Source organism: Macrobrachium nipponense, chromosome 6 (genome assembly GCF_015104395.2).
Source record: "Macrobrachium nipponense isolate FS-2020 chromosome 6, ASM1510439v2, whole genome shotgun sequence".
Taxonomy (NCBI): Eukaryota; Metazoa; Arthropoda; class Malacostraca; order Decapoda; family Palaemonidae; genus Macrobrachium; species Macrobrachium nipponense.
In genome coordinates, this window is record NC_061108.1 from 117,777,604 (window position 1) to 117,789,742 (window position 12,139).

The following is a 12,139-nucleotide window of genomic DNA, read 5'->3' on the forward strand; positions in this document are numbered from 1 at the left end:
GTTGTTTGTTCATTATGACAATTATCAGTGGAGAGGTTCCAGAGTTCATAAAGGTGTACTGCTTTGCTTGTATTTAAATTTGTATGTCATTGTTGCCAAGAGGTTTAGCCTTCGTTACGTATATGCCCAATCATCCCTCGAGAAAGAGGGAAGAAATGATGTCATAAGTTACGTAACGAGTGCGTTCGAAACCTTTTCTCTGAGTAAGTTGGCCCGTCTTCAAAAAAGGTCACTGTTACATTATAAGTACCAAATTTATTCAACCTAAGTAGTGCAGAATACACTCAAAATTTATGTTGTTTATAAATATGTATTCTGAATAAGCGTTATATTATGAAATGCATAGATAAAAAGTTATTGCGAAAAAACCGTGTTACAGAGGCCCTGAATCTCATAGTAGTTGTAATTGTGGCAGGTGTGAAATAAATCCTCGCCATAGTCTTCATGCTTCCACATGTTACATGCCCTGCACTGGACCCACAATTCTCCTGGCTTACCAAACACAGGTTCTCTTCAGCTGAGCTTTCTTCTGGATCAACAAGAGCAGTTCTTAAACTCTGTATCACGCTGATGACTGATCTGAAGCCCATGTGTGTTTTCGGACATCTCTCAATCTGTTACATAACCACCCGTAAAATCAAAATCTTGAAATAGTCTGTAATTCAAAGTTGAAATTTCATCAATCCAAAACCAATTGAAAACATCAGAATAAGTGACAGCTAGAGGTAAAGCCGAGGAAACTTTACCTGGAATGTCACCGATAGGCATACTTGATCCTGGATTACCAGTCATCCACGAATCACATGCCCTGTTAACACATTTCTTCAGATGTCTAAAAACACTAAAATCCAGGGGTTGCAACTTGTGAGAACAATGTGGAGGAAATGATAGGACAATAATCTCATTATCCTTCCAAAAATCCAGAAACAAAACGTAAATTATATAAATAAATAGGCTTACTATTGTTATCAAATAACGTGTGCCAACTTGTCCCATTTATTTTGAGCCAACTTGACCATCCCTACCATTTGGTACAAAAACGATTACCAGTCCACACCAAGAAGCCTTGAATTAATAATCTTAATGCTATAGAATCTTTAAACCATAAGGAAAACTATGCTATCATTGAAAACTAATCTTTATGAATGTATAGATGTTATAGCAAATAACAGAAACATTAAAATATTTACTTACTACCATCAAAATAAAAAATTGTCTCATAAATTCGAGCTCCTACGTTCTATCTCTATAGAATTTTGCTGATAATTGAGGAACCACGTGGCAATTACACAGTATATGTATTAGAGTCATCCTATTGGTAAACTTTAAAGTCATGTTGAGTATGCCAACTTACCCCTGTAGCCAACTAGCCCCGGCTCCCTCCTACTATAACTGAAGTCAGTTGCTTGCTTGACAAAATAATAATATGACTGAATTATTATGGGCCTACAGATGACTGTTATTTATATGAAACAAATAAATTATTTTTGTGTTAGATCAGCCATCGTCAACCGGGGTTCCGTGGAACCTTATGGGTTCCGTGAACGATCGCCAGGTGTTCCGTAAGAATTCATGTTTTATATTTAATTATTGTTATTTATAAGTATGATATTTTTCGTTAAACATGGGTGAGAAATCGTAGTTCCGTCCTATAATTTATTTATTGTAACATATCGTTGCGAGATTTTTTTCCCTCTGTTTTACTAAAGGTAATTAATACAAATGCTTACACACACACACACACACACACACACCACACATATATATATATATATACGTAAATATATGTGTGTGTGCGTGTGTGTACTGGGGTTCCTTGGGATGAGGAAAATTGTCTCAGGGGTTCCTCAAAGTGTCAAAGGTTGGGAAAAACTGTGTTAGATAAATACAAAGGATATAGAAAGGATAAAAATATTTATTAAATATATCACGATAATGTATAATACGGGTCAATAGTAGCCCACTATACTAATCTAGACATTCGTTATCAGGGCTTGCCCTTCCCCCCTGCCCACCTGCTAGGGTGTCTCTGTCAGGGTGGAAACCACCCACTAAAAATGTCTGTCATTCATCACAGCATTCTAGATATGAAGTGCTATTTGTAGTACAAAATTTTACTTGGTATCTCCAAGGTGTTGGATGCAGTTCCTGTCTCCCCCCTCCCCCTCCCCACTCATTGTTGGGGTGTCTGTCAGGGGTAACCACCCACTAATATGTCTGGTATTACCATCACAGCATTCTAGGATGTGCAAGTACTATTGTAGTAAAAACAAATTTTAACTTGATGTCTCCGATGTTGGATGGAGATCCTGTCTCCCCCTCCCCTTCCCCCTTCCCCCCCACTCAGTGTGGGGTGTCTGTCAGGGGGTAACCCACCCACCACTAAAATGTCTGGCATTACCATCACAGCATTTTAGGATGTGCAGTGCAATTGTAGTACAAATTTTACTTGGTATCTCCAATGTTGGATGCAGATCCTGCCTCTCCCTCCCCGCCACTCGTTGTGCGTCTGTCAGGGGGTAACCACCCACTAAAACGTCTGTCATTACCACCACAGTATTCTAGGATGTGCAACGCTATTTTAGTGTAAATTTTACTCAGTATCTTCTAAGTTGGATCTAGATCCAATTAACCCCCCCCTTTTCAGTGCGTCTGTCAGGGGGAACCCACCCTCCAAAATGTCTGTCACTGGTCATTCTATAATCAGTAGAGTCTGCAGATATATTATATATTAGTTTCATTTGGTATCTCATATATTGGATCTAGACCCAAAATCTAACGAGCAATTAGTGGTGCTTGTTAAGTAAGCCACCCATATATTTTCGGCAGACGGTCAGTTTCACAGTTTACAAGTCTACTCCTAAATACCGGTAGGGGTTACAGTCGGTATCTCGTTCGTTGTATCTCAATGGTCCGGGCTGCCGGTCTATTTGTATCTTCTCAGTTATTCAACTTACCTAGATTTGCCGGTTCTTGATATGCTGCCAAAGTCACATTCACAGACACATTCCCAGGTTCAGCTGAAAAAACTACATGGGTGTAGTTCATGTTTTCTGCTGTATCTGAAAGAAATTCAAATGATGCTATTTCAGGTTTAATTTTCATTTTGAAAACTATTACAAGATACAGAAAAATAAATTCTAAGCAAATACATTAATGTAATATGTATTAACAATGACACCTAAGTGATTCAATGACTGTAAAACAACATACACCCACACACACAAAATTGGTAAATTTAAAGTTAATATCTTTTAAATATGTACAACAGTTAGTGATTTTTCTATATTCTATTTAGAACTGTCATCATCATCTTTAACATTGTCAACTTATCATTTTATGGGGTTAGAAGTAAAATTAGTTCTCTCCACTCTCTGTCCTGTGCACTTTCTACTTAAACTCCTATATAGTCTAGATCTCCATATATCTTAATTTTCTATGAATTCCAGCGCCTTTGTGCAGATCTCCATCCAGCTACTTTCCTATGTAATGTTTTTCTGACTAATCAGTTTCTCATACCTTCTCATTACACATCTGGACATGCATCTTAACATTCGTCACAAGTTTTCAAAACCTTCATTTTTTTTGTCAGTGCCCATATTTCCACTGCAAAGGGTACAGTATTACTTCTACTTATTGTAGAGCATATTCCAGGAAACAACATCTTTACAATGTATATAACAGTGTATTATGTAAGTATAAATAACTAAAAGAGCAACAATTAAGGTAAGTGAAGGTACACCTGTATCTTTCTGTGATGAGATTGTCTTCTGTTTGGAACAGTGCAATACGTACCTGGCACAACTTCCACAACAGATCCTGTGTCTAATATCTCAGGCCCAACATACTGGATATAGTACTTAGCAGTGAACAACAATTTACTCCTCTGCCACTTGTACGTACTTGTAATAAGTTGTAGGTACTGTACAGTTCAATAAGCACAGCCTTATGAAAGACTAGAATTAAAAAGTAATTTTTAAATTTTTATACAATAAGGAAGTTCCTCAAGTCTAGGATGACTCCCAATGATATGATACACTTCAGAGAGATTCTCTCATTCAAAAATAAATAAGGCTATTCATTAACAAGACATTAATGAGTTTATATGAAAATAAATATATAAAATTTCTACCCTGAAGATAAACTGAACCATCTACAACTGCTCACTTTCCTACGAGAGAGAGAGAGAGAGAGAGAGTAGACCCGAGAGAGAGAGAGAGATAGAGAGAGAGAGAGAGAGAGAGAGAGAGAGAGAGAGAGAGAGAGAGAGAGAATAATTTTAAAAACTGCATACCTAAGCTTTCACCGTCATCCCAAAACCACTCTCCTGCTGCATGTCCACTTTCGTCAAGTGCTGCTATGATGCCCATGTCATTCTTTCGACTGAAAAGAAAACAACAGGCAATTATTCCCTTTTCTAGGCATATAATGGTCATATTCATATAATAATGAACTTAAGTTGTGCCTAAACCCACCTGATAATACCTGTACATATTACCTAGTGGAAGAAAATTAAACGAGTGCAACTCAATCAAATGTGTTGGTCAATTCCTTTATCAGTGGCAACCAAAGAATTCACATTTGCTGAAAAAGGAGAACAAATTTTATTCTGAGGATAGGATGGTCAATAATAATTCGCATCAAGGGTGATTAATAAAACATTTTTTCAAGTCTCTCTTCCCAACTAATTTTTTGTGGCATTTATGGCATTTTGGAGCAGAAAATATGCCTTCATGAAAATGAGGCATAAGTGTATATTACCACAAGGAGCCAAAAGATGAGTCAAGCATGCTACTTAACATTGGCATGTTCCTACAAGAGAATGTAAAAATGACCTGAATGTGCAGCTTGAAGAATAAACACTACGTACATTAGCAGCAGTGTGTTACATTAAAGTACAAAGAAGTCATAATTAATAAGTTCCAAGGGCTACATGTCATCCCATCAGTAAGACGGGTGAACTATTTACTTATATAAAGATACAATGCAGCCTGAAATAATAAATGAATCTTGAGAATGGCCTTTCTAGCACACTTCTCTTCTACAGGGAGAGAACCCTTAAGAGTTATTGTCAGTAATTATGAAAACTCCAAGCCAGTAACAAGGCTTAGTAGTAACACAAGAAATCAACGATACTACTGTGACATGTCTCATCAACCAAGAAAAAGATGAAGGATTTTGGACATATTCTCAAAAGGAAAAATGATGACTCAATCCAAGTAGCATGGTAATAACCAAATTAATTAAAAAAGATATAGAAATTAATCATAAAATCTGCTGACGGACATTTTTTTTGCTTGTAGAGCATTACTGCCATTTTAAGCTAAAATAGGATAAGTTTTTACAAAATGTTCATGTTTTTCTGAAAGACATGGTAAAGTTTGTTTGCATTTTTCACAAATGGAAAGACTGTGATAATTTTCCAATTACTGAAAGTGTATTCTGAATTTGGAAAAAGATTGAGAGGTAAATAAATAAAACCAAACTACGAGTTACATGATTTTAGATAAATTCTTTATAAAAACTTGATGATAAACTCTTGGACAAACCAACTCTTTTGTAACTTAGTCAAGCACCATTTGCTTGACAGTACCACATGTCTTACTGACATTACTTACCTCATGGTTGTGGTAACAGCAGGTACCTGAACTGGCATGACTGTACCTCCTCGTATCAGCAATGGGATCACATCGCTTGGGGCTGCCAGTATCTTATAACTTCCTTTTCCTTCTATAATGGTTTTGGAATACCAGTCATACCAGCGTCCCTCTGGAATGTATGCTTTGACTTCTGTGACATTCTGATTCATAAGAAGAGAAAAATATATTTAACATAGTATTGCACAGGATGAGGGACAATTTAAAGTCATGACATCAGATACATAAGTAAACCTTACTGTCATTAGGTTATAGTACTCATATAAGAGAGGATACTTTGGTGAAAGAATACATCACTTGAAATTCTTGACAGGATGGGGACATACAGGAGTCATAATGATATTCATTTTGTGCATCTAAGTGAAGCAGCACTTCTATACGCAGATACCTCAAATAAAAAAATATAAAAGATATTACCCAATCAGTTACACAAAGCCTATTAGGGTACTATTTATTAATACTATCAAAGTAATGAGCTTCAACCTGACCATGGACCCATTTCTAAAGTTGCACAGGTCTGAACCACAGGATTTTTTTCATGGTGGAAGCAAAGTTATAGCAAGACCACATTATTGAAGTGCAGACATGCAGTACCTCTTTTAATGCTGGAGCAATCATTAGTCCTGACCCCCACATGAACTGAGTGTCGATTCCATATGTTCTTTCATCTTTGTGGAAACTGAAATGAGAATTCAATAAAGTCACTTCCAGCTGGATAAAACCTCAACAAACTAAGAAACTTTCAGTCTCAAACAATAACAATTAGTGTTACTGTTTAGCCAGATCATTGAATCAAAATTCTGCACTCGTGTAGGCCTGGCCTTAAGAATTTATTCCTAAAAACAGAGCAACAACTAAAACACAAGAATGATGAGGACAATACACAACCAAGTGAAACAATAGCAACTGGAATAAAAGTAACTGGAAAACCACTGCTGGTTGTAGTCAAGAAGAGGATGTCTCCAATGTCCAATGCACAAAAAACTGTAGATAGTACCTTGTTATGGAAGCTCTAAGCCTCCATCAAGGTTTAAAAACATCTTCAATCCAAGTTCTAGGTAGCCTTAATATCATCAAAACTGTTGCTAAAATGAAACAAAAGGCCTATACAGTTACACTTGAATAACTCATGTTTATGACACTAGGAGCAAGGTCTTACATTCAGCACTCTGATGATTAGTTTGGTACTACATAGTACCTATATGGATTTTGTGGACATGCAACATATGCTTGATTAACATAAGGATGCTTAGGTCTCTTGGTCCTTAAAGAGTGTGATGTTAAGGCAAGGAATAATGTGATAACTAATGATAACTGTCGAGGGTATGAAGAGATGAAAGTGGAAAAAGTTTAAGCTGAATTGATATTGTGAGGAGAATCAAGAGGACCTACAGTACAGACAATAATCAAATCTAATGTTAAATCATAAAGACGGAGCTGATATACCAATTTCCTAAAAAGATGAAACATATACATTAAGAAGCAAGATGTTAACTTTCTTGCGCACAGGCCGAAAATATAAGGGTGTAAGGTACACGACTTTTCCCCCAGGCAGAAAAGAACACGCGCATGGAAAAGTTTTTTGGTAAAATTCTGTGCGTCCAAACTATAACTGATATACGCTTCTGGTTAGTGTTATTGTGTCAGCACATGATTGAATCATTTCCTAAAACAATCAGAACATCTTTACAAGGCTTAGAAATAATAAAAACGATGTGATGAACGTGAAATTTTAAAGAAAAATCATAGATATTTTTGGGAAATAATCATGAAAAATATAATAATTAGGTTTGGGGAGTTTGTTTTGTACCTAAATTGTGTAGAAATGTTTGATCTTTCACGTGGAAGCAATAATTTTGGTATAAATGTGTTTGCTAATGAGCAGTAATTGATTAAAAAATGCAAATTTTTTAAGGAGTACAATTTTTAGATTTTCCAACCTATGTACTTATATTGACGTTTTGTATTGAAGCTAAGTAATCTAGTACTGGCATCAGGTTTGCGTTATCTTCGAGATTCATCATCTGTCGCCCCAATGGCGCCAACTATGTTTTCTATGATTGACATGTTTCTTTTTTTCATGAATTTTTCCCAAAAATAACTTACATTTGATGCGCCCGGGAGGTCATCTGTGCACTTACGAAAAAAACTTTATTGACGCGTTACACGTCATCAGATCACGAGAGGCTTAACCAGAGTTTAGCAAAACATTTCATTACCTAGAATTCAACAAAAGGCCGTGTGTATGATCAGTATAAAAGAACAGGTACTATCCAACTACACATCTTTGGCATCTCTCCCAAATTAAAGTAATGCATCTCTAGTGTAATTATATGCCTACATATTCAAGTCCAAACTCATAATAGCATCAACAGGCTACACTTTGAATAGATGAAAAAGAGAAAGATACCTGGAATAAGTTCACTGAGCTCCAATATCCAGTACCAGAGGACGACAGATGATTTCCCTATGCAACTAGGATTTAATTTAAGTAACAAATACAGAACAGTACATAAAATTAGATCCAAAGCATTACTACGTACTTAATTTGTCTCCACAACTGCATTCTATGCAGTATTAGTAAAGATTCCATAAATATTAAATCACTAAACACTTCTGCAAGTGGTATCATTATATTAAAAATAAATGGCATTATGTGAACAACAGAAGATAGCAAGTGATTTAATTATTACTAATAATAAAAAAAAGTTTGGTTCTCTTAAACTGAGGGATAGCAAATACTAGGGAACAGTTTTTCATTTCCCAAATGCTGAACAATGCATTATGATAAATATAAGTCTTGGAACTATGCAAAGTAATGCATGAACACAATGCAGCAGAAACAAAAGCAACACTTTAATACATACTGGAAAAACAGAGGTCTGGCCACAGGCTCCCCTGTAAGATGAGCGTTGAAGAAGAGAGAATACAGATAGGGCAGAAGGTGGTACCGTATTTCCAGTGCTTTGCGTGATGCTTCCACAACATCTTGACCCAAGGCTACAGGATCCTGGTCCTGAAGTTAGTACAGTACGTAATTATAGGAAGGTTAAAAATATGTTTATGTTTAAGTCAATATATGGTGAGTGCTGAAGACGAACAAAACTTGAATTGGCTGTGGAAACCAAGGTGGGAATGTATAAAGAGATTACAAAGATAGGTTAACTCTTCTTGAAGGAAGGGAGGTGTGACTGTTAAATGCAAATAAGCTTCCACATTAAAGATATTTCTAAATGGTACTTTTTCCACTGCCATAGGTCTGCCTTCACTTCAGGCAGTATCTCTCCATTTGAGTTTTTTTTTAATAAGAACCATCAATTCATTAACTGTTCTTTTGCCATTTACTTCATAACAGAATTACTTTTTATTTTCCCTGATTCATCTTCTCACCTCTCTATTTTAATAGTTCCATTTCTCTATCATTTTATTCTTGACTACCATATCCTTCTTCCGGTGTGGCTTTGCATGATATCTTGTCATGTGACTGCATCTCATAAAAACTCTTCCATCTATTCTATATGCACACATAATCTGGCAAACTAATTTTGTCATCATTTTCTCTTTCCCAAGAATACTTATATATTCTTGTTTAGAAACAATGTATTTCCAGCTATTCTCATTTACTCCAGGTACTCTACACCCAAAACTTATGTACCTTTTGGTCACTTGACCTTTCATTATCCAAACCAAGTCAGGCAGTGAAACAGACTATATGCCAAAAATTCACTTTTAACTAATTTTTCTATTCTTGGACTACATATATAAATTAACTGTCAACTTTTTCTGCTACACAGATCTTCCTTATACTAAAGCACTACCCTTTCCCTATTTCAACACCTTTAAGTTACCACAGACACAATCACTCTGTCCTCCCCTTACCTGCACACACTGCCCTTTCATTTTTGTCTCACTCAGTGGCAACACATCTAGCTGTTCTACCTTAAATCAACTGTCATAGATTTTTTCCCTTCTGTGACTTCCAGGCATACACATACACCTGGATGCAAGGTTTAGAATACTCATGAAAATGTACTTATGTTCAAATATACTACTTTGAGTCTGTGCCTTCCAGATGTGGAGAACAAATACATACAATGCACTCATATAAATCTTAACTGTTGATTTTAAAGAAAACTTACTAAATATGAAAGGTAAAACCTTACTAGATACTCACATAAGCAGTGTCTGTATTGTGATTTCTCGAGAAAGGGTAAAACGCTCCCAGCTGCATCCAGCGCAAACAGAGGCTGGCTGTTGCATTGCCATTGAAACCACAAATGTCTGCACCAACCATTGGAATTCCAAACATGTTGAAGTTGAGAATACCTATACAAAATAGATGTATTCATTAAAAAGAAGAAATCAGACAACAATGAGAAAGAGATGGTATGTGTAATTAATTTAAATCATTCAGTCTGATGCCCTGTTAACAGAAATCAATATGTTGTAACTAAAACCACATGCCTTTGACATTTTGTTTCCCTACCCAACTGCTATAAGATGATTTATTGATAATTTCTTCTTTGTCATTCACCTGTCAAGTACATGACCTACATTCTCTCAGGCAGAGACCTTTCAAATGCCAAGTTCACATGGAAAAATATCAAGGCCAGTATTTCTGATTTTCTTTGATTACAAATTTTTACCAAGTTTCTGTTTGCTTTAATTTCAATTACTTTTCATCTTCCAGAAGCTGGGTATATTTCTTCATATTATAAACCTCAATTTTATTTGTTTCCAATAGTATTTGTTAATCGTATTTTTTGTAAATTCCATAATTTTCAACACCACCATTATTTTAAATTGAATTACTTTATAGTACTGTATAGGGAAATTACATACTTTAAGACATACATAGGCTGTTATAGGATTTGTCCTTAAGTCACTGGTGAAACCAGGAGGAAGAAAATTTCAAGTGGATGTGGTGCAATGAGGGAACAATAATAATAATAATAATAAAGGGATTTTGACGTAGGAAAAATCTATTTCTGGGGAGGGACCTGTGTCGCCTGGTGAAAAGGTCCTTCTTGCTACTTTTCTGATATAAATTGTTTCCAAATATACCACGGAAAGATTCAGCATTGGTATGCAGAGGTTACTATCCTCGCGCAAGCACCCTAAGGGCGTCGTGTATAAAGTAAGGGCGTGTGAAAGTCACTATTCACAGGTCGTCTCCCATTTAGATTATTCCCTTGCCAAACACGATATGTGGGGTGCGCCGCAACAGCGGTTACCACCGCACCGTCCCGACGCACCCCGCCACCGCCCGATGCTGGCGCCATCTGACAGCCTTCTTTATTTGGATTATAATTTTTGGCTTGGAAAGGAAGGGACGGGAACGTAGGGTTAGGGTTCACCGGGCGACACAGGTCTCTCCCCAGAAATAGATTTTTCCTTTCCTACGTCAAAATCCCTTTTCTGGGTCGACCTGTGTTCGCCGGTGAAAATGTACAAGAGAATGCCTTCCAAGCCTTATGAATCTCAATACTAGTAAAGGATAGAATAAAATTCTAGTTAACTGAAGTGCATTTACTAAGTTAACTAATGATATATAAACTTAAAACTAAACTTAATACTAGTTATTAATACTATGGCTTAGCTTAGATATTACATTAATGAATGTAGAGATTATAGTTATATACAAGTATTTACACATATGTAAATAGGATTGAGAAAATCCTAAGGCCGTTGACATTCTTTAAAGGGGAACGTTATACTCTGGATGGCTTTGTCTGGCCCACCTAGGTGAGAGGCATCGTGGCAAGAGTGGCAGGTAGAAGGGATAAAGAATTAAGAGTGGGACAAAATAAAATGAAGAGGATAACTACTCTGGAGATTATAACCTCCCCGCCGTGCTATCGTAGAAAATTTCAAGGCTTGAGTTCTTCAGATAGTGACGTTTAAAGACCCGAGAAGATTTCCAACCCGTATACTTCTTGAGATCATCAAAATTCATGTTCTGAAAGTAATTTATTGATGTGGCTACAGCTCGAATGTCATGAGCATGTGGAAAAGATTTCGGGTTAGGCTGCTTCATGAAGTATAGTATTTGCTGTCTAATACTTTGAATGGAGATAGTACCGCCTTGTACTCTAATAAAATAATGGACCAGAAGTCTTCGAAGGAGACCTAGCTAGGAATGATTTAAGAGTTACCACAGGACACAAAGATGTATCCTAGGGTAACAGTATTATCTTCCAAGGAGACCATCTATTTGAGGGTCTTTGTTTTTAGCTAGAAAGCTTCTGTCCGGAGAGAGCAGTACTTCACCTGACGGGAGGAAATCTATAATCTCAGGATTACGAGAGAGAGCTACTAATTCTGAAATTCTGGCACCTGAGGCCATGGCTGTAAGAAACAAGGTTTTCCTCAACAGAGAAATATATAAGCAAGATTCGTTATTAGTGTCCGAGGCTAGTTTCAAAACATCGTTTAGAAACCAAGAGACATTTGTGTGGACGAGCAGTAGGTCTAAGTCGTGC

At 36.5% G+C, this 12,139-nt stretch overlaps 1 protein-coding gene across 11 annotated transcripts in view; it reads right to left on the minus strand.

The window, feature by feature from the left end:
- The window catches only part of LOC135216042 (lysosomal alpha-glucosidase-like), a 152,271-nt gene that overhangs the window by 11,806 nt on the left and 128,326 nt on the right, over positions 1 to 12,139 (minus strand). For all 11 annotated transcript variants that reach the window (XM_064250993.1, XM_064250990.1, XM_064250996.1 and 8 more), the window contains 6 exons: positions 9,832 to 9,983; positions 8,525 to 8,673; positions 6,252 to 6,336; positions 5,619 to 5,800; positions 4,295 to 4,383; positions 2,958 to 3,062 (listed from right to left, as the gene is read on the minus strand). In XM_064250993.1, coding sequence (XP_064107063.1) covers positions 2,958 to 3,062; positions 4,295 to 4,383; positions 5,619 to 5,800; positions 6,252 to 6,336; positions 8,525 to 8,673; positions 9,832 to 9,983 — 762 coding nt within the window. The remainder of the gene's footprint in view (positions 1 to 2,957; positions 3,063 to 4,294; positions 4,384 to 5,618; positions 5,801 to 6,251; positions 6,337 to 8,524; positions 8,674 to 9,831; positions 9,984 to 12,139) is intronic.